General features: G+C 47.3%; 1 protein-coding gene across 1 annotated transcript; it reads left to right on the top strand.

The window, feature by feature from the left end:
- The first annotated feature begins 1,757 nt into the window (after nucleotides 1-1,757).
- JOSD2 (Josephin domain containing 2) lies at nucleotides 1,758-17,687 on the top strand. Its single transcript, XM_083709966.1, has 5 exons — nucleotides 1,758-1,932; nucleotides 4,080-4,264; nucleotides 7,238-7,363; nucleotides 9,596-9,790; nucleotides 16,168-17,687. Exons 2-5 carry the CDS (start codon nucleotides 4,125-4,127, stop codon nucleotides 16,268-16,270), a joined length of 564 nt encoding a protein of 187 aa, XP_083566092.1. The 5' UTR covers nucleotides 1,758-1,932; nucleotides 4,080-4,124; the 3' UTR covers nucleotides 16,271-17,687.
- The last annotated feature ends 5,271 nt before the right edge of the window (nucleotides 17,688-22,958 follow it).

Genomic DNA, 22,958 nt, shown 5'->3' on the forward strand with positions numbered 1-22,958 from the left:
AAAAATTGCATAGCCACTAAGTATCTTTCCCACCACCCGTTCCCTGTACTTATTATATTTAATTATCAAACCTTAAATATTCTAAATTTTGGGTTGGCTTCCGTCCACCGCCTCAATTTGAATCTATTTTTGCTTTTCCTTAACTGCCGTCTTTAGATGTTTTCCATGTCTTGGTATTAGCTTGTTTGGTTATAATAACTGTTTTTGTCTTTTGCAGAAATTAATCAAAGCATAATAAAGGTTTTATTTGAAAACAATGTTTTTCTAGATAAGTTTTTATAGCACTCCCATTCCTTAGTGAACTTTTGGCTTGTTCTGTTCCTAATTGTTACTGTCAGAGGCAGGGCCAGATTTAGGTTTGATGAGGCCCTAAGCTTCTGAAGGTAATGGACCCTTTATATGTCCAGCTGTCCTTTGACAGCAACAAGTTGTCACTGTTTTTTGTGTTGAATATATGCTATAGGTATCTAAAGCCATTTGCACATAACAAAATATGCATTTTATCAAAGTAATTGTTGAAGTGAAATACAATTAAGAAGTATATTAATAGTGAAATAATTATTAAGCCCTAACTTAAAATGATATTTTATTCATAACAAACTTAATAATGCAAACACACTGACATTTGGCAATAACAAAAGTTCCTTTAGAAACACAATTTACAAAGACTCATAATTTGCCCCCCCCCCCCAAGAGAGTGAGGCCCTAAGCTATAGCTTGTTTATACATAAATCCGGCAGTGGCTAAGGAATCTTTAAATGTGGATGTACAGTGGTACCTCTGGATACGAACGGGATCCGTTCCGGAGCCCCGTTTGCATCCAGAGGCAAACGTAACTAGCGACGGCACATGTGCGCACGCACACATTGCTTTTTGACGCTTCTGCGCATGACGTCATTTTGAGCGTCTGCGCATGCGCGAGAGGCGAAACCTGGAAGTAATGCGCTCCGTTACTTCTGGGTTGCGACGGAGCGCAACTCGAACACGCTCAACATGAAGCATATTCAACCCGAGGTATGACTGTACAGTGGTACCTCAGGTTAAGTACTTAATTCGTTCCAGAGGTCTGTTCTTAACCTGAAACTGTTCTTAATCTGAAGCACCACTTTAGCTAATGGGGCCTCCTGCTGCCGCTGCGCCACCAGAGCACGATTTCTGTTCTTATCCTGAAGCAAAGTTCTTAACCCGAAGCAATATTTCTGGGTTAGCTGAGTGTGTAACCTGAAGCGTCTGTAACCTGAAGCGTCTGTAACCCGAGGTACTACTGTATATGGTCGTATTAAATCAAATAAAAAATATTTCAAACCCCCCCCCGTTTTATTGGTTTTTAAACAAACACAATAACCATTAAGCACTGATCCAGCAGCGCATCTGACGGTTTGCATTAACCACTGTCTCTATAGACATGCACCTGCGCAAGGTATTTCCAAATGAGAAATTTGCAAGGTAAATTCAAAGGCGCACGTAACCCTCCCTTAGGGACGGCGCAGGAGCCCTGCCCTTCTGCCCCTGACCTCCCTGCCCGGGCTTTGTCTCTTTCTCTTCACTCTCTTAGACTATATTATGATTACTAATTTTATTTTTATGTTCACATTTGCTTGGCCTTCTTGGCCATTCAACTGCATTGCCACCCCGTTGCCATAGCGCGCTTTGTAGCTTCTGCGTGTACCGCGCAGGCAGTTCGTCTCCGCCCACACGACGTACGTCACCGGCGCAGATCTGGGGGGGGAGGGAGGTTTCACCGCGTTCCTTCCGGCCGGCGCCGCGAGGCATGCCGGGAGCTGAAGTCCCGCCGCCCTCGCCCGGTGCTCGCCGGGAATGGTAGTTCTCCGCCCACGCCCTTTGCACTGTCAGCCTGGCCTTGAGAGGAAGCGGCTCCCGGGGATGGGCACGGTGCGGAGTTTTAGTTGCTGGAGTCCCAGCTTCGCGAGGGTAAGATGCTTTTATTGTTATTATTGTTGTTGTTTTTCTCCCCCTGGGAAGTCTGGGTATTGTTGGCCAGGCTATTATGCTGGCTGGGGAAGGGGATTTAAAAACAACAACAACAACAGGGGAGGGTTTCTTTTAAGACTGGGGGCTTTACCATTAACTAAAACAACTGCGCTTTAGAGCATGTACAGAGTGCTGCCAGCCTGCTAGCGAAGGATCAGCAGCTCCCCCCAGTGCAGCAACCTATTAAATTGCGACTGGGGAAAGTTTTCTAGCGAAAAGAAAAGGACTGTGAGCTGCAAGCTCGCTCTCTGGTTTTTTTAAAAATATATACAAAAGTAATATGGTTGTATCTATGATTGGGGTTAGGAAAAATTTCCTGGTGAAATAGAAGACTGTAAGCTGCCAGCTGTCGTGTAGGCCGCTAGACTTTTTAATAATATGTTTATAATTGTTTTTGGAAACTCACTTTGGGCATGGGGAATTACTGTCCAGGCGGTTCGATGTTGTTTGTTTGTTTTATTCATTTAGTTAGCTAAAAATCTATACGCTGCTTGCTTTCAAAGAAAAACAGCAGCCCTCAAAGTGCTTTGCAAGAAGATCAGGCAATAAAATCAAGGTGCTTTGAAACATAACGAAAGTTAAAATGCTAAAACAGGTTCGAATTATCTCAACTTCCTATTCATTTACCAAATTTGGATGCCGTCCTTCGTCCGGTTTACAACATAAAAATACAGGGTGGAAACACAAAATACACAACGAAATGAACCAGTATACCTCCCTGCCCCATGCTTGTCTTCACTCAGAGTAGGACCACTGGAATTAAAAGGCAGGAGTAATTTGGGGGTTCTTTAGTTTCTGTGGATCTGCTTTCACAGTTTGAATGCAGCAGCCCTGTGTCTTTCTTCTTAGCATGTATACTGGTAGCTACTATATTTTAGGGAACCTTTTAAAAAGCCAGTACAGTTGTGACATGAATTGGCATTGCTTTGCTGGCATTACCTTGCTTGCCTGGGGAACTTAGCTAGTGAGGACTGGTTTGGGCAATTATAGCTTTAGCAAATTGCAGTAGAGCTCTTCTGTTCCTGTTAAAACAAAATAAAGTAGGGTGGAAGGGGGAAAACGGTTTTGATCTTTAAACGTTAAGTGCCTTTAGTCTGCAATCCTAACACTACTTACCCAGGATTATTGAATTCAATACAACTTACATCAGAGTAGACAGGGTTCTGCTGTATATTTTGGAGGAATGACTGTTTTAGACCTAATGGTTCAAAATGCTTTCGGTGAAGTCAGTTTTAATGCTGCAGCTACATTAGTTGCATGAATTTTATGTGAATTTTGATCATGTATTTGATCATGTGAAAACTGTATCATGTATTATATTTTGTTGTATTTTAATTAGTTGTACGCTCTTCTGTGACTGCTGCGTTGAAGGGCGGTATAAAAATACATCAATAAATAATAAATTTCACCAATAAATGGATCTTGGTGTGATTTCTTTAAGCACTCTTTTTTTTTTTACTACTCTAGTGGCTAAAATATTTGGTTTCTGTGTGGCTTAGTAATATGTGTTTTGATTCTTTCTCTTCCATCTCTTAGACTTTAGGAGTATTCATTTTTGTGGGGCCATGTTATTTGTTGCATTCAGATACTGCCTTTCTGCCATGGAAGTTTACATTTGTCGTTATGCACTTGTGGCTTCTGTGATGTTGTTGATGATGGTCAAAGTCTCAGCAGTGATTGGTTGGGACTTCCCTGATGCTGGAGTCGGGTGGGAGCAGGCAAGAGAGTCTCTGGCTGCCATTGGCTGAGCTGCTGTGATGCAAGAGAGGGGGCGTGGCAGGTAGGAATGCCTTGGAGATGAGTAGAAGAGAAGGCAGGTGACTTGAGAAGGTGTTAGGCTTAGGGCAACTTAAAAGAGGTTCAGAGTAGGCAAAGGGGTAGCCGAGAAGACCAAAGGAAGCCGCTTGAGAGGGTAAGGGAAATGATGAGACAGAACGGGCAAAGAGGAAAGGGGCCAAAGTGAGAAAGGCCAAGGAACACATAGTTGATGTGAAACTACCAGCCATGCAGTAGCTCACTAATGCAATTGCATTGATTTCCCTGCCTTCTCTATCTTCTGTGATTTCATCATTGGTCTTTCTTTCCAGGGCTGATCTCTTGCAGGAAGAACCTCTGGGACCTGCGTAGATGTGATGTCCGGGTCCGGACGAAACGAAGCTCCTGGGGTTTACCATGAGCGGCAGCGGCTGGAGCTCTGTGCCGTCCATGCCCTCAACAACGTCCTGCAGGAACGAATTTTCACGCAAGAGGCGGCGGATGAGATCTGCAAGAAGTGAGTGGCTGGAACGTCTTGTGCTTTCGCCTCTCGCTAATACCTCTGTATCTGCTTTCAAGATTCCCAGAGGAGACTTTCCTCTGCATGCAGGATCCTTTTATTGATGCCCTAACAGCCTTTCAGCTCTGTAAATGGCGTATTACAGTCGCCTTTTAAAATTCCCCGACAGTCAGTTGTTTTTTCAAGGGGGGGGGGGGGAGAGGAAGGCGAAGGCTGTATCTCCTTCATATTTCCTGCTGTGCCCCCCAAATCTGGCAGCCTTGAGGACTAGAACCTCCAGGCTGGCTGCTGGAGAACCCCATAGACAGCCCCCACAGTACCATGAAATGCATGTGAGCAGTATAAGAAACTCAGATATACAGTGGTACCTCGGGTTACAAACGCTTCAGGTTACAGACTCCGCTAACCCAGAAATAATACCTCGCGTTAAGAACTTTGCTTCAGGATGAGAACAGAAATCGTGCGGCAGTGGGAGGCCCCATTAGCTAAAGTGGTGCTTCAGGTTAAGAACAGTTTCAGGTTAAGAACGGACCTCTGGAATGAATTAAGTACTTAACCCGATGGTACCACTGTATAAGCTAGGCGCCAAATAGCTCTCTAAACCAAAGTTACAGTTGCCATAATGGAATGTCTCATTGCCATTTAGGGGCAGGGCAGCTATAAAATCTTATTTTTCAAATGATGGACTGACTGTGATTGATTCTCAGTTATAGATCTGGCTAGATCAGATGACAACCTTGAGCTAGGTTAAGAGCTTTGAGAACTTAAAGAAGTAAAGAAGCTGGATGCACGGACAGTCCCCCCCCCCATATGTATTGGCCTATTCCGACTTCTTTTCGTCAATGGTAACTGCTCCTGCCCAGGCTGCCCAGAAAAAGCATTTTGGTTCCAGAAATTCATTCTGATTGTGCAGATAAAATACAACTGATGGAATTCTACAGGATGGGGTGCTAGTGTGTGAAAGAAACAGTCCAGATCCAATGATCCCCAGGCATGCGCCTCCAAATGGAGGCATCATCCTGGCTCCCAGGCATCTTCTCTGAGCCAAAAGTGGTCAAAAGCGATGGCTAATTTTGAACACTGCGTGTGAGGTTTGGCATAGCTTGTGCTTAACTAGCTTTCAGTGAATCATCTTTAAAACACAGTTCTGCATCGGCACATGGTGGCGCATCACCCCTTCTGCTTGGCGTGGACCTGCCAGTCTCTTCTCATGCGCCTTTAAATTCAGGAGCGCTGCACTAGGGTAGGGCACTAATTCTGCGTGTCTGTCACCAAAGGGATGGTCCACCTGTGTCCTTGACAGTTGATGGATGGACTGGGCAACTCCCAAGGTGTTTTGCGGGAGACGCTGTTTCCTTTAGTCACTTAAATCCACTGGTCATCGTGGTACTTTAATTAGCACAGTGCAGATATATATCTTGCACTCGGCAGCCACTCCAGCGGATGGAACAGGTGTGAAGTCAGCATCTGAAATACTGCTTCTTTTGCCGTATAGATCTGTTGATTGATTGTTCATTTTTATACAACGTTGTTCGGGGCAAGCACGCCTCCCTGGGGTATAATATTTATCCGGAAAAGCAGAGGAGGCAGTTGAATAGAAAGAAGTACACATCCTTTATTCTCGATATATTTTGAGGGTAACTCTCTCTGGGGACAAGTTTCTACAAACTTGAAATGGGCAGAAAGAGATCAGGATGTGTGAAACGCACATATTTTATTCGGCACAAACCTGGGAGAACCAAAAATCTGCAGGTTGATAATAAATGAGTAAATATGCAGAATGATAAAAAAGAAATAACAACAGCTACATAGTAACATCATTGGGTTGGTGCTTTTACAGAATAGAAGAAAGAATTGTATGCTCTCTTGGAGAATACAATATAGCATTTGACAGAGGAAGATGGAAATGGGGCTGGGGGAGTTTGCAATGCAATTCGGTAATGATGTATTTAGGTTAAATCATACATATGTACTAAGGGGTTGTGCTGACCACAGAAGGTGGGTATTGAGGAGAGACAACATGATGTGGTTAAAGCCCTAAATGCCCTCGGCCCTGTATACTTGAAGGAGCATCTCCACCTCCATGGCTCAGCCCAGACACTGAGGTTCGGCTTCAAGGGCCTTCTGGTGGCTCCCTCACTACGATAAGTGAAGCTACAGGGAACCAGGCAGAGGGCCTTCGTGGTAGTGGCAACTGTCCTGTGGAACACCCTGCCATCAGATGTTCAGGAGTTGAGTAATTACAGTGGTACCTCGGGTTACATATGCTTCAGGTTACAGACTCCGCTAACCCAGAAATAGTACCTCGGGTTAAGAACTTTGCTTCAGGATGAGAACAGAAATCGTGCAGCAGCGTCGCGGCAGCAGCGGGAGGTCCCATTAGCTAAAGTGGTGCTTCAGGTTAAGAACAGTTTCAGGTTAAGAACGGAACTCCAGAATGAATTAAGTACGTAACCAGAGGTGGTACCTCGGGATGTGAACGGGATCTGTTCCGGAGCCCCGTTCACATCCCGAACGGAACGTAAGACGCGTCTGCGCGTGTGCGGGTCGCGTTTCGCCGCTTCTGCTCATGCGCGAGACGTCATTTTGACCATCTGCGCATGCGCGAGTGGTGAAACCCGGAAGTAATGCGCTCTGTTACTTCCGGGTCTCCGTGGAGCGCAACCCGAAGCGTATTTATCCCGAGGTATGACTGTATATAACATTTAGGAAACATCTGAAGGTAACCCTGTGTCGGGAAGCTTTTTAAGGTTTAATGTTTTACTATGTTTTTATATATGCTGGAAGCCGCCCAGAGTGGCTGGGGTGACCCAGTCAGATGGGTGGGGTACACATTAATAATAATTCGAAACAGTAATTCTTGAATTGGGGTCCTGCACTGATCCCAAGAATTTCCCTGTGCCTTATTCTTTCACTGGTGTCCAGCCCTCTGATTCTTACAATGAGTCCCTCCTTCCTTCCCTCCAACAGGCTGGCCCCAGATGCCAGATGGAACCCACACCGCAGCTTTCTGGGAACCGGGAATTATGATGTCAACGTCATCATGGCAGCTCTTCAGAGTGTGGGTCTAGAAGCCATCTGGTGGGACAAACGGAGGTGAGGAAAGCAGCAACCTTTGCCTGGTGTTGTGTATCGGCTTCCCCTGGTGCAAGCGACTTTGCAGGCCTCCCCATCATTTCTCGGCTTGCCATTGCTATGGTGGCCGCATGGAGTGGTCACTCCAGTGATAGCGTTTGGAGAGAAAGAGGGCAGCCAATCGGCGTCTAGTCCCACCTGAGCTCATGGAGGGGCTCTTGCTGGCTCAATGCGGCAGGAAGTGTCCCCGTTTCACCTCCCCATGTTACCTGTGTGCATGGAGATAAATTGCGAGCACCCGAGGTGAGTTGGTCTGCGCTGCAATGTTGAGTAAGGAAGGCCAAAGTCTCATGGAACTAGAGGCAGCCGCTGAAATCTCCCACCATTTGCTCTTTTTATATGATTGCAGTCCCCATAGGGTAGGCATGTACAACAGGTCAAGCGCAATTTATCGGTCGATTGCGGGGCGTCCCTGGTCTTCCTCCCCGCACAAAGCTCAACAACTTTGGTCAATCTAATGAATTAGATCGCTGCCAGTTTTGTTATAGTGGGAGTAGATCGCAGTCTCTTGGTAGTTGGACATGCCTTCCATAGGGTGTTTTTGTTGTCCTCTACCGTGAATTGCTCCCATTTAAAAAGTTGGACCTGGAATTCTGGAGAATGTGGAAGTGACATTTTGCTCCCAGATAATCTCCTTTCCCAACGACTGACTGTGTTGAGACCAGGGTGGATTAAAAAAAATTAAATCAGATTTTTAAAATTTAAATCGTATTTTTAAAATAAAATGCTTTTGGAGGAAAAATCTTTCTAAATATCATTTTGTATTTGTTACATTATAGTTCAAAGGCTATTCATCAGGAAATAAGGATATGTGTAAGTTTTTCATGTGTGCTAAAACTCGGTCTAAGTTTTTTTTTAATTGTTTAGCAACATCAGTTAACAAACATGGATACATGTGCTATAATGTTACTGTTTTAGTTAAATAAATCGTTTAAATTATTATTAAGGAAATGATTATTTTTCTCCTCCCAATAAAGTATGGCAGAAAAGTTGTCCAAATATAAACAGTTAATTACAAAATCATTGTGAAGTTTAATAAGTTATCGGTCTATGTATTTCTAATAGTATAACCAAATCAGTAATTTTTGATATACCGTATTTTTCGTCCTATAGGACGCACCGGCCCATAGGACGCACCTCGTTTTTTGGGGTGGGGAATGAATAAAAAAAAATTATTTCCCCCCTCCAGCCGCAGTTGCCGCCCCAAGCCTTGCACACGCCTGCCCGAAGCACGGGGCACCCTCCGGAGGGCTCCGCGTGCTTCGGGCGGCAGGCTGCCGCCCCAAGCCTCGCGCGCCCGGCGGGAGCTCCTGCCGGGCGCGCAAGGCTTGCAGACACTCGCCCGAAGCACGGGGAGCCCTCCTGCCGGGTGCGCAAGGCTTGCAGACACTCGCCCGAAGCACGGGGAGCCCTCCAGAGGGCTCCGTGTGCTTCGGGCAACAGATGCCACCCCAAGCCTCGCGCGCCTGGCGGGAGCTCCTGCCGGGCGCGCAAGGCTTGCAGACACTCGCCCGAAGCACGGGGAGCCCTCCGGAGGGCTCCGCGTGCTTTGGGCAACAGGCTGCCGCCCCAAGCCTCGCGCGCCTGGCGGGAGCTCCTGCCGGGCGCGCAAGGCTTGCAAACACTCGCCCGAAGCACGGGGAGCCCTCCAGAGGGCTCCCTGTGCTTCGGGCAACAGGCTGCTACCCCAAGCCTCGCGCGTTCGGTGGGAGCTCCTGCCGGGCGCGCAAGGCTTGCGGACAGCTTCCTGAAGCCTGGAGAGCGAGAGGGGTCGGTGCGCACCGATGCCTCTTGCTCTCCAGGCTTCAGCGAAAGCCTGCATTCGCCCCATAGGACGCACACACATTTCCCCTTCATTTTTGGAGGGGAAAAAGTGCGTCCTATGGGGCGAAAAATACGGTAACTGTAAAAGCTACTCTGAAAATTTATTATTCCGAAAACAAAACCTCCATCTGGTTTTAAATATTAAGATTATACTAGCAAGAATGAGTCTTTCTGTAAAAAAAGAAAAGAAAAAAGATTTAAATCAAGTCTTACTGACTAGTGATTTAAATCAAATCCACCCTGGTTGAGACCTGCCTTAGCTTCTCAACAGCTCGACACCATTGAGTTTCTACGAGTCACTTGAGAAATCTGTGTCTCTCTCTAGAATCCTATCCTCTTTGACAAGTCTCATCTCCCTTTGTGCCTTAGGCCCCTAGAGCAGCTGTCCCTGGAAGGGGTTCTTGGCTTCATCATCAACGTCCCGTCCAACGTGTGTCTGGGCTTCCTGTCCCTCCCAGTGAGGCGCCGCCATTGGATCGCCGTGCGCCAGCTTGACGGCACCTACTACAACCTTGACTCCAAGCTGAAGGGTCCGGCTCCAATCGGTGGTGAATCTGACCTCAGGTACGGCTCCTGTGGCTGGTTTGGGGACGACTACTGTGTAGTCCCAGGGATGCGGGTGGCGCTGTGGGTTAAACCACAGAGCCTAGGACTTGCCAATCAGAAGGTCGGCGGTTCGAATCCCTGTGACGGGGTGAGCTCCAGTTGCTCGGTCCCTGCTCTGGCCAACCTAGCAGTTCGAAAGCATGTCAAAGTGCAAGTAGATAAATAGGTACTGCTTCGGTGGGAAGGTAACTGTGTTTCCGTGCACTGCTCTGGTTCACCAGAAGCGGCTTAGTCATGCTGGCCACATGACCCGGAAGCTGTACACCGGCTCCCTCAGCCAATAAAGCGAGATGAGCGCCGCCACCCCAGAGTCAGTCACAGGGGTCCCTTTACCTTTACTGTGCAGTCCCAGTGATTTATTTTTAAATACTTTATATCCTTCCTCCTTTATCCTCCTCACACCCCAAAGTGAATCAGAGTTGGCTTACACCAAACCAGATCATGCAGTGGAATAGAATTTATAGTGTGAGAAAGAAGACCTCAAAGCTCATTTTGCTGATTTAAAGGAATCCGCTGCGATAGCATTCCTGCTAGATGGCCATTCGGCAATAAATAAGAAATACATTAGAACCTTACTGGAAAACCAAACACCATCCGTTTTGGAGGTAAACGTTGCTTAAATAACAAGAGCATCAGAAAACTCGGTTAAAAGACTTGTGGAATAGTGTTGCCTTCTCTTTGCCAGGCCTCTAGAAGAGTATGAAGTGTTGGGTCCTGACAAGCTTTCCTTGGAAGGTTATTCATAGAATCACAGAATGTAGAGTTGGAAAGGGCAGTGGGAGAGAGCAAAGGTGGAGATGGAGAAGGAATATACAGGAGGAGGAGCCTGAAGATACATGGGTCCCAAAAATATTCTAGGTGGTAAAAAGAAGTTTGTGTAGTTTAAAAATTTCGCCACTGCCAACAAGTAAAGGAGCGTCTCCACCCCCATTGTTCTGCCTGGACATTGAAGTCCAGCTCCAAGGGCCTTCTGGCGGTTCCCTTACTGCGAGAATGAGGTTACAGGGAACCAGGCAGAGGGCCTTCTTGGTAGTGGCGCCCGCCCTGTGGAATGTCCTCCCATCAGATGTCAAGGAAATAAACAACTACAGTAGATGCTCATGTTGCGAACGTGATCCGTGCGTGACGCACGTTCGCAACCCACAGTGTTCGCAACCCGCATCTGCGCATGTGCGGGTTGCGATTTGGTGCTTCTGTGCATGCGCAAAGTGTGATTTAGCGCTTCTGCGCATGCACAACTGCTAAAACCCAGAAGTAACCCATTCCAGTACTTCCGGGTTTCGACGGTCCGCAACCTAAAAAAACACAACCTGAAGCGGCTGTAACCTGAGGTATGACTGTATCTGACTTTTAGAAGACATCTGAAGGCAGCCCTGTTTAGGGAAGTTTTTAATGTTTGATGTTTTATCGTGCTTTTAATATTCTGTTGGGAGCCACCCAGAATGGCTGGGGAAACCCAGCCAGATGGGCGAGGTATAAATAATACATTCTAAAATAAATTATCATTACTATAATGGTTATGTTACTCTGAGCTGCCAGCATGAGAGACATATTTGAGAGATATATATTTGGGAGATGTTACTGCCACCACCTCTGTAGCCCCCCCCCATTCCTGAGCTCAGAGGAAACTGACGTTGTTCTCTGGACATCTTTGGGATTCACAAAGACACGAGCCAAACAGCCCACTCACTGCCTTTTGAGTTACACAAGGGAACTCGGCAGCGTGTGACAAAGGTACGGGATTCAGAACCAAGTTCACTTCAAGCAGCTGTGCAAGGATAAATGCAATGCTTTATTCAGAAGGTTGCAGGTGCTCCTCTTCCCACACACACTTATGCGGGATTTATGTTCTGGGCCCCCGCGTGCATAAGTGAAATTGCATAAAGTGGGGAACCACCCCACTTCAATAGGGAGGGCGTGTGGGGAACAGAGAGAGAAAGAGACTCATATATGCTGCTGCAGCTGTTGCCTGGAAGTCGCTTGGGGTCGCTGCCCAGCCTGTCCCGAGTCTTCCCATATTGAGGGCCGCTGCCCGGCACACCTTCCCCCACTCATTTCTGAGCAGCAGCCCTGAGCGAGAGAAGACCAATTAATTTATTAATTACACAGTGACCCATGTAAACATGGTTGCATGTGAGTGAAATGTATAACATAAGCGTAAGAACCCTTTATGGACAAGGGTGGCACTGTGGGTTAAACCACAGAGCCTAGGACTTGCCATTCAGAAGGTCGGCGGTTTGAATCCCTGTGATGGGGTGAGCTCCCGTTGCTCGGTCCCTGCTCCTGCCAACCTAGCAGTTCGAAAGCACGCCAAAGTGCAAGTAGATAAATAGGTTACCGCTCCGGCAGGAAGGTAAACAGCATTTCTGTGCGCTGCTCTGGTTCGCCAGAAGCGGCTTAGTCATGCTGGCCACATGACCCGGAAGCTGTACGCCGGCTCCCTCGGCCAATAAAGTAAGATGAGTTCCACAACCCCAGAGTCAGTCATGACTGGACCTAATGGTCAGGGGCTCCTTTACCTTTACCTTTAAGAACCCTTTGCTGATAAAATACAGGCTTGACAGTATATGGTGTATTTGGGAACTGGGAGTACAGAATAGAAAATGGCAAAGCCAGCTTGCCTCACGCGAATACCAACCTTTAGAGTCACACACTAGCAGATTTCATCCCGGCACGCATGCTTTTTGCAGTTTAGGATGCTTCAGCCAAATTGGAGCTGTTAGTCCCAGGTCAAAAACCAGTTTAAAAAAATAAATAAATAAAAAACTGCCTGGATACAGAAGGGTAGATTTTCTGTCAGCTTGTTGGATCCCGGGAACATATTACACCAGCTCTTGAGGGTTATGTGCTGGAATATGTGCTCAGTGGATTTCTGCACAGTCACTATGACCTTGAAGCAGTCTTGCATGAGACATGCAGGTGGCAAGATGAACTGATTTAATGAAACGTCTTCCTCGCTGAAGACTGCGCCCGGAATCCTGAGCAAAAAGCCATTTTAAAATGAGGCTGAAAAGTAGGGTTCCTTTGCAGGAGGGGCAGGCAGAAGCCAGCCCCGAGGTACTTAGCAAAGTCTTGCTCTGGAAAACAGTCGGGTCTCTTCCAGTCCCCATTTGCGTATCTGTCTGATGATATCCTTTGCATGATGGTTTAAGCCAGAGTTATACTGGGGAAATGGACCAGAGGGACCATAATGTTGCCCCATTTTTCTACTTGCAACTACTGATGCTGCAGAAGAGGTGCTTCTTTTTCTGCCGCTGATGAGAGGCAACGCCTGAAACCAGCTCATTGCCTAGGGCCAGAGTATCTGAAGAATGCTTCACCTCCATCGTTCAGCCAGGACACGGAGGTCCAGCTCTGAGGACCTTCTGGTGGCTCTTGCATTGCGAGAAGTGAAGCTACAGGGAACCAGGCAGAGGGCCTTCTTGGTAGTGGCACCTTGCCCTGTGGAATGCCCAACTGGCTGACTTTTAGAAGACATCTGAAGGCAGCCCTAGTCCTGTTCAGGGAAGATTTTAATGGCTTTTTTGAAGTTTTAATGAAGTTTTTTTGTTGGGTGCCACCCGGAGTGGCTGGGGCAACCCTGTCAGATGGGTAGCATATGATGATGATGATGATGATGATGATGAACCACCTTCTCCTGTAGGAACCTGCTCTTTCCCTGAGGTCCTCACTGAGGCTGTTTTCCAGGTTCCTCTTCCTTTGGGGAGGATAGACGGGTGGTCACTGGAGATAAATTGTCTTCATGGTAGTGCCCCAACTTAGGGGATATTCTTTCCAGTGAGTCTTTTGGCAACCATCCTCCCAGTTTGCAGACACCGTGTTAAAACTCAGGCTGCTGAAGAGTTCTGAGGGTGCAGTCCTTTTGTGTCCTTACTTGTGAGCAGCACCAGCTGAGCGCAGTGTTACTCGCTTCCGAGTAAGGGGCAGGCTAGCATATGGATTCCAGCTGCTCATGAGGAAATAGCAGTAGCCCCGGAGCGCTTCGTTTCACAAGGTGATGCATGGATGTGTCACAGAGCAGGCATTTACTCTTCTCGGACAGCAGGTAATTGCTTTAAAGGTGACATTTGCCACCCACGATTTTTATACGTATTAAAAATGGTAAAGAAAAGAAATCTGACGGAGTGGGAGCCCATGGCTTTTCAAGAGGATAAGATGTCAGTCCAGCAGCGACTTAAAAACAATTTCGTTCTGCTGAACTTTTGACAGGTAATAATAATGTGATAGGTCGTTTGTTTCCTGCCTGTTACAACCACAGGCAGTTGCCTTGCACCAGGTAAGAGCTTTGGTCCATGTAACTAAGTACAGTTGTGCACGGGATCCGTTCCAGAGCTCCGGTCGGATCCCGAGGAATTCGCAACTGGAGGTGCCTGTTCTGAGCATGCACATGCGCAGTAGAGTGCTTCTGCGCATGCGCACCTGGCGAAACCCAGAAAAATACTTCCGGGTTTGCCGCATGCATAACCCGAAGAATACGCAACCAGAGGTGTGCGTATCCAGAGGTACCACTGTATCGTCTACACCAGGAATGGGGACACTGTGACCCTCCAGAATGTTGGACTTCAACTCCCATCAACCCAGTTGTCTGGGATCATGGGAGTTGTAGTCCAGCAACAATCTGGAGGGCTACAGGTTCCCACTTCCCAGCCTACACTGACCACCAGAAGCTCTCCAGGATTTCAGAGAGAGATCTCTTCCAGTACTTACCTGGATATTCTGGGAACTGAACCTAAAGGCCCTTCTGCAAACAGCGCATGTGTTCTATCACTAGACTGTGGCGCTGCTGGTTCTGTTGCTGTGTGTCCCACTTTCAGAATGTATGTGACTGACTTTGGGTTGTAAGTTGCGTTGAAAACCTCATGGTGCAAAGGCAAGTCATTAAAGAGGAACTAAATTGAGAAAATCAGACCGACTTCTTGTAGCCAGAAATCGCGCAGGCAATATTTTTTTCCCATTCTTTCATCGGATTCATGAAATAGAGTATCAAAATTGGGGTGTGCACCTAGCAAAAGGGTCATTTCAGGATCAACCAAGCTAACCACGCCAGGAGGCACAAGATGGTAGGAACGTGGAGAGAACAGCCTGGTCATCTGGGGGCATGAGACATGAATGTCATCCATAATCTAAACAGCTGCTATAGCATCAAAGCATATAACCTCTTGCCCTCAAAAGCCACGGTAAGCCAGCTACTCCCCAGAGACGCTGCAGTGCCTTTTTGCCTTTGATAAAGACCAGCCCAGTAACTCTCCTGGAATTTTGTTCCTCCTCTTGAAACGCTACACCCCACTTGGAAGTCTTACTAGTGCCAGGCAAAATGAGCAATTTCCTTCTGGTGTGAGCTGGCAGCAGGGCAAGGGTGAAGTTTGGTAAACAGCCACGGCTGTTTTGTGCTGCGACGGTTCTGCAACTGGAATTCTGTCAATGGGTGTTTGGAGCTCGCTTTGAGAGGCCCTGCGAGATCCTGTTTGGGGAAGAACCTTTGACCACATGCCTTCTGTGCAGAATATCCCAGAATATTCAATTGCTGGTGTCTCCTGCAATCACCCCCTGCACAAAACCCCCAAATTGTTACTGCTAGTCAAGGGTAATAACAACAACAGCAGCAGCAGCAATAACAATAATAATTTATTATTTATACCTCACCCATCTGGCTGGGTTTCTTCAGCTACTCTGGGCGGCACCCAATAGAATATTTAAAACACGATAAAACAAACATTAAAAACTTCCCTAAAGAGGGCTGCCTTCAGATATCTTGGAAGTCTTGTGCCTTTTAGAAATCAGATACAGTCAAACCACTTCTTACGTCTGCCTCCACTTGCGTCCATTTCGCCCAACGTCTGCGGCAAACCCAGAAGTAACCGACGGGATTGCCGCCGTTCGCACATGTGCAGGAGCATCTATTGCTGTTTGCACATGCGCAGAAGCGCCAATGGCCATTCGCACATGCGCAGGAGCAGGCAATCGCTGCCTGCACCTGCGCACAACGACGCCTCTCCCAGCAACCTGTTTCAACTTCCAGATGGGCCTCCAAAACAGATTGTGGTCGTGAGTAGAAGTTCCACCATAGTTGTTTATCTCCTTGACATCTGGTGGGAGGGCATTCCACAGGGCGGGTGCCACTACCGAGAAGGCCCTCTGCCTAGTTCCCTGTAATCTCACTTCTCACAGCAAGGGAACCGCCAGAAGGCCCTTGGAGCTGGACCTCAGTGTCCGGGCTGAACGATGGGGGTGGAGACGCTCCTTCAGGTATAGACAACACTGAGCTAGATGGACCAATGGCAGCTTTCTACATTCCTGTCCATGACCTCTTCTTCCTTCCCTCTTCTTCACCACAGGGTGTTCCTGCAGGAAATTCTGTCCCAGGGCCCTTGCGAGCTGCTGCTGGTCGTGCCCCATGAGTCGAGCGAAGCAGGGAACTGGCTGAGCACAGTCAGGTGACCCCTGGCGCCTATGGATCCACGTTGGGGCCTGCCCTGAAGCACTCTGCCCCACCCTGTTGTGCTGGCTGCTGCATGCGTTGTGGGGGAGGAAGAAGCTGCACGTCCTCCTGTTTCTACACTGCCAGTCTGGGAGTGACAGTACGAGATCCGTCCTCCTCCCCTCTCCAGGAAATAGGAGTCCCCAGCTTCCCCCTTGCTTTTTAAAGACTTGGCCTGTCCTGGGACAGTGTGGAATAAAGGATGCAGTGCCCAAATGGTGGCAGGTCTCCTGGTGCGACCAGTTAAGACCTGTGAGATGAGTCATGCTATGTCTTCCAACAGCGACCAGCCAGATCTTTGAAGGGGGTGTGTGTGTATATGTGTCTAGCTTTACAGGCAGGCTATGATGGTTCTGTCCAACCCTTGTGCGTTTCCTGGCATGTGGCAGTCGGTGATATAAATGTGTCTGACTACCTGGTTCTGCTTCCGGCCACTATGGCATAGCAGACCTCTCTTCTCTGCTTATACGTGATCCCTTTTGTGAAAAGCCATTTCTGCTAGTGCATCACAGCGAGTTCCTTGGGCTAAGCAAGGACTTCCTTTGCCTTTTGCCTTAAATCTGCTGCCTCTTCATTTTGGAGCGAGGTGCTGGGTGTCTCCAAAGGGAGGATATTGGGAGGGGCAATTTGCAGGACATCTCGTTTTCTTTTTTCCTGCAGAAGGCCGTAGGAATGATATATGGGGTTAAGAACTCTCGAGTGGCTGTCTTGACGAGTGAAGTTGGAAAAGAGAGAGAAAAGGAGTGTGAAAGTGCAATTTTGTTAGCACGTCCGGGGAACCGGGGTGAAGTTGGCTAGGAGAATTATTGGGCTGGAGACACAGATTGGCTTACACAGAGATGCAGGGCTGCAAGCGCTTAACTCCTGGGCCCGTAATTGCTGGCTACCATAAATTCATCCAGGAAGCTTCTCCCAACAAATGTTAGGTTTTGGGGAAAATCTGTCTGTTGGATTTCTACCTGTTCCAAAGCACAGGTTGGACTGGGGTAGGGGGAAGAGGTAGGTTTTTGTTTTTATTTTTGTGGGTGGAGGGAATCTTCTTAAAGGAAAAGTTGTGTTTCTCATCCTCCAGGAGGAAAATTGCAAAGGGGTACATGGCGTTCCTTGCAGTAGGTCAGAAATGAGTGGGAGCTGCGCAGCTTTTCCACAGCAGTCAGGAAGTGAGGCTAGGACCTTGCCCAGCGCTCTCTCGCCCCCGACGTAATAACCCTTCCAGTCTTTATGCTTTGTTTAGCAATGTGTGCTGTCCTTTTCTTGACAAGGAAAATATCCCCCCTCTTCCAAAACACAAGAACCTTTTTAAGTTCTTGGAAAACTGAAAAAGAAGGAAAAAACTAAATGATGCAAAACCAATAAAACGTGTGCTGGAGTTTGTGATTGTTCCGCGTGGAATGTATTTTTCTTCTTGACTGGAATGGGCGGAGGGTGTCACACCTTCTTGCACAGGGAGAGTCAGCCTGTTGTTTTGGAAGAGTCACTGTGACTGTGTTGGGGAATGCATGAGTGGAGTGGGAAAGGTTGTCTATTGCAGGTAAGAAACCAGTTCCGTGTTGCTAATTATATTAGTGAGTGAGTGAGTGTTTGTGTGTCCCCACCGCTTCACAGATGAAAACAGAGACACTCTCTTTGTATGCTGGTGCTAGCCCTCTTTTTTCATCAAAGTACATTTATTTATTCATGTACGTTTAGGGTTGCCATATTTCAAACAGTGAATATCCGGACAGAAAAATTGTTGTGCTATTTCTTTTTCTTTTTGGGGGGTGCAAAATCACTTTTTAAAAATACCGTTTTTGAGCTATTTTTATGGATAAATGGCAAGATCAGCACTGCAGACATGGGCTGCCAAAATCCAGACGTATGGCAACCCTGTAGTATCTTCATTAAAATATCTATATCACCCTTCCTCTAAGGACGTCAGGCCAGTTTTCAATACAAAAACACAAAAATGCTTAAATATAAAAAACAACCCCCATCCCCATTTTAAAAGACCATAGACTGTTCAATTAGCCAAACGTCTAGAAGAAGAGGAATGTTTTTGCTTGGTGCCTAAATATCTGTAATGAAGGTGCCGGGCGAGCCTCCCTGCCCTGGGGAGACCATTTCACAAGCAGGGGGCCACCACAGAAAAGGCCCGTTCTCCAGACCTGTTGCGGAAGAGGCACATGAGGAAGGGCCTCAGGTGATGATTGCGGGGTCCTGGTTGTTACCATTGGCTTAGCCCATTCCTGCCCCCCCTTACCTATTGCATTTGTTTATTAAACTGAAGAGCTACTATACAGAAGAGGTCAAAGGCTGGTTCTCTGCTTTTCCAGAAGGCAAAGCTAGGGTCACATTCATGCCATGCATTTAAAGCACTGTGATATCACTTTATAAACAGTCATGGCTTCTCCTGAAGGATTGTGGGAGCTGTAGTTTGTTAAGGATGCTGAGAATTGTTGGGTGCCCCCTATTCCTCTTCTAGAGCTTTGATTCCCAGAGAAGGAATTGATTGTTACACCACCCTGGAATTTGGAGCTCTGCCAGGGGAATAAGGGTCACCCAACAACTCTTAAAGGGTAAAGGTAAAGGGACCCCTGACCATTAGGTCCAGTTGCAGACGACTCTGGGGTTGCGGCGCTCATCTCGCTTTATTGGCCGAGGGAGCCGGCGTACAGCTTCTGGGTCATGTGGCCAGCATGACTAAGCCGCTTCTGCCGAACCAGAGCGGCGCACGGAAACGCTGTTTACCTTCCCGCCGGGGCGGTACCTATTTATCTACTTGCACTTTGACATGCTTTCGAATTGCTAGGTTGGCACGAGCAATGGGAGCTCACCCCATCGTGGGGATTCGAACCGCCGACCTTCTGATCGGCAAGCCCTAGCCTCTGTGGTTTAGACCACAGCACCACCCGCGTCCCAACAACTCTTAAGCGCCTTGAACAAACTACATCTCACAAATGTAGGGGCATATCTTCCAACATTCCTCAGGTGAAAATAGGGACATTTCTCAGTCGTCTTCTCCTCTTCGCCTGCTCTCCAGCAGCTGTTACAACCTTCCCAAGGGAGGAGGCTGGCAGCAGAGGCTGTGTAATTCCGAGATTGTCCCTGGAAAATCGGGACGCTTGGAGGGTATCCTGGCATGAATGTGGCCTAGATCTTCTGGGCTTAAGTTACAGGAGTGCAGATTTTGAATGACCATTGGGAGAAATGCTCTTAACTGCTAAGAGCAGTTTTACAGTGAAACGAGAGGGGTGGCTGGAGGTGTTTTGGCAAAGTCTGGGCAGCTATATGTCCAGGAAGAGGTTCAACTAGATGGCCTCCAATAAGGATGGGGACATTTTTGGGGTCACAGGCCAGATATTTATGAGGCTGCCTATCAATCGCCTGGTGGCATCAGGGGATTTGGTGCTTTGAAGTCCCAAAGAGGTTTTGCCTTGAAACAGCTGTGAAAGCAAAGACCCTTTTATTTTGCTGCCTCTGAGCCGCTTTGAAGTCCAAACTCACTTTAATCCCTAGGAATTAGAGTTTTGGTAGGATTTAGTGCAAGCCCCTTGCTGATGGAGGAAGGGCTTTTGTGCTGAAACTGCTTCTGAAATGGAAAGGCGGTGGGGAGGGAACTTTGTTCTAGCGGGGGTTTCCATTCTGCTTAGACTCGGGTTTGGGTTTGTGACAGTTCCATGCTTGATGTTTGGGTGCCTGGTGAGTGGGCCTGCATTGCCTGGGACAGCCACACTGGCCAAATTTGGCGAGAGGGGGCACATTTCCCCACATTTTTATTTTTATTTTTTACCAACAACCAAAACACAAACAGTGAACCCCCCCCCCAGGCGGCTGGTACATTGGTTATAGATAATCAATAATAACATCTTCAAATCAACCATATGTACAATTTTATATACGTTAACACTCCTCCATCCTCCATTTTAATTGCCCCAAATTGTTCAAACCTACCCAAATAATTCAATATCTTCTCAAACCAATCCTCCTCTTTCTCACTGACCTTAAATCCTTTCATTCTGTGTATCTGCACAGTTAGATATTCTAAAATTATAATAATATTCAGTTTTTTCCTCCATTGGTTCACCCCTAATTCTTCTGCATTTTTCCAATTACTCACTATAACCTGTCTGGCTGCAGTTATCATCAATTTTACCCATTTACATTCCTCTTTTGTTTTTAACTCGGTACTACTCAGACTAATAAGAACCATTAATTTAGATATTCCCACCTTCCTACCCACAATTCCCGATATTTCTATACCAATCTGCTTCCAAAATTCATTAACTAACGGACAATCCCACCACATATGACTGTATGTTCCCATCACGCCACTTAAGGCCCTATGAGGATGCTTCCAACTCTGTTGTGGTGCAGTGGGTCAGTGGATCTGGTTGTTAACCAGAAGGTTAGTGGTTTGAGCTCACCCAGGGATGGCTGTGGGCAGGATTCCTGCATTGCCAGGGGTTAGACTAGATGATCCTCAGAGTCCCTTTCCAGCTCCATGATTCCATGATTCTACGGTAGCCTCTTTTGCCCTTCCTTCTCCTGTGTTGTGTAGGAGCAAGGTGACCATAACTGCGTCCCAATATAGGATCACTTTAATCACTCGCGGAATCTGTTTATACACGTATTGCAAAACGCTACAGCTCTAACATCCAGCAATATGTTAGAATTGGGGACAGATGGCTATGGCTGGCAAGGGGGCAGGGTAATTTCATTCCGTTCTCATTTAAAGGCGAACCCACCTCATTCGCCGTTTTCAAAACAAGATGTAATTTGAAACATGACCGTCCTTCACAACGTGTGGTTTTCCAAAGTTTCCAATGCGGTTCCCCAGCCAAGTAACGTGCACACAAATGCACAGAATCAGGTGCACGTGAAAATGCATCTGTTCGTAAATGTAACATCTAAAAAGCATTATTGCCCCAAGCTTCTCTGCAAATAAAAAATAAAAATGTAAATTAGTCAAAACTGCATACAAAATGGTATAAAGAGAAATTCATATGAAACTGCTTGTGAAGTTTCATGAATTTTTTTCTTCTTTTTGAGCAAATTGATGCAGAGAACTGAATTTAAGACTGGAAAAATAGGAAATGGAGAACCTCCAAATTTACATGTTCCTCTGTCATGATGGAGGGGGAGCAGATTAGTGTCCGTATGTACCAATTTACATGTGGCGAATGTTAAGAGGCCAAGGTGTGTCTGCCCTCTCCCATCAGCAGTTTAACTTTTTGAAAACAGAGGAGATTGGATTCTGGACTAACTTGAATGAAAAAGGTATCTTCCCCAGAAGGCAAAATGAACAAAACTGAGAGGGATTTTTCCAGCCACAAGTATCAAGAAACAGAAACTTCCCCCTATTTAAATGAAAGGGTTACTGGGAGTACCTGGGTGTTTTGATTGGTGTGGTGATGGTGGTGGGGCAGCAGTGGTGGGGTGGGCAGCAAGTGCACACATGCAGAGTTTCTTACTGGGTCAAAAGAAAGGTGAATAACGCTGTTAGTGTCTTAACCTCTTTGCAGAACTGGGCCCCCAGGCTGGTAAGAAGGACCAAACAAACTGGAGTTTCTTCTGGTCCTCAAGGCTCTTTGGTCTTCTCCGGAGACCTGTGTTGCCAGTTTGGCTTGCTCTGCACCTCGTGAAAAGTGGGCCTTGGGTACTGGCAAATGTGGGCCATGGGGTATTGGGGGAAGGAGGGACTTTGCATGCACAGCCAGTCTTGTCAGGGTCGCCTGCAGCCGGTACAACAAAGCACAAAAACACAAAAAACCAAACCTTTCACTGGTGAAGCAGTAAAGCTGCCTTCTCCTGCAAGCAAGCAAGAGAAACAGGTAGGCTGCATACCCCCCAACATTTCTCCGATGAAAACAGGGACATCCTAAGGGAAAGTGGGACATTCTGGGTTCAATCAGAAACTGGGAAGGCTTCTGTGCATCTGGGACTGCCCCCTGGAAAATAGGGACACTTGGAGGGTCTGCTAGCTGTAGAGATCTTCAGAACTCTTCGGACTAGATGTTTAAGGGGCAGAGAAGGACAGACATCAGGTTGACGTCAGCCACGAAGTCTGCATTTTTAGTCTCCATTATTAAGACTGTGCAGAGGGGACACGGGTGGCGCTGTGGGTTAAACCACAGAGCCTAGGACTTGCCAATCAGAAGGTTGGCGGTTTGAATCCCCACAACGGGGTGAGCTCCCATTGCTTGGTCGCTGCTCCTACCAACCTAGCAGTTCAAAAGCACAAAGTGCAAGTAGATAAATAGGTACTGCTCCGGCAGGAAGGTAAATGGTGTTTCCGTGCGCTGCTCTGGTTCGCCAGAAGTGGCTTAGTCATGCTGGCCACATGACGTGGAAGCTGTACGCTGGCTCCCTCGGCCAATAAAGCGAGATGAGCGCCGCAACCCCAGAGTCGGCCACGACTGGACCTAATGGTCAGGGGTCCCTTTACTTTTACCTTTATTAAGACTGTGACGACTCTGTGGCAGGAATAGGCAAACTCTGCCCTCTGGATGTTTTTGGGACTACAATTCCCATTATCCCTGGCCACTGGTCCTGTTAGCTAGGGATGATGGGAGTTGTAGTCCCAAAACATCTGGAGGGCTGAGTTTGCCTATGCCTGCCTGTGACTTTAACATCACCATATTTTTCTTTCTTCTTGCTCTGCTTAGCACC

This window comes from Podarcis gaigeae (assembly GCF_964106915.1).
Source record: "Podarcis gaigeae genome assembly, chromosome: 13".
In the NCBI taxonomy this organism is placed as follows: Eukaryota; Metazoa; Chordata; class Lepidosauria; order Squamata; family Lacertidae; genus Podarcis; species Podarcis gaigeae.

Bases quoted from the DNA above. Each gene is read 5' to 3' on its own strand.
- JOSD2 (XM_083709966.1), top strand. From the start codon at position 4,125: ATGTCCGGGTCCGGACGAAACGAAGCTCCTGGGGTTTACCATGAGCGG. The intron at 4,265-7,237 runs GTGAGTGGCTGG...TCCCTCCAACAG, and splicing joins GCGGATGAGATCTGCAAGAA to GCTGGCCCCAGATGCCAGAT. The intron at 9,791-16,167 runs GTACGGCTCCTG...TCTTCACCACAG, and splicing joins GGTGGTGAATCTGACCTCAG to GGTGTTCCTGCAGGAAATTC.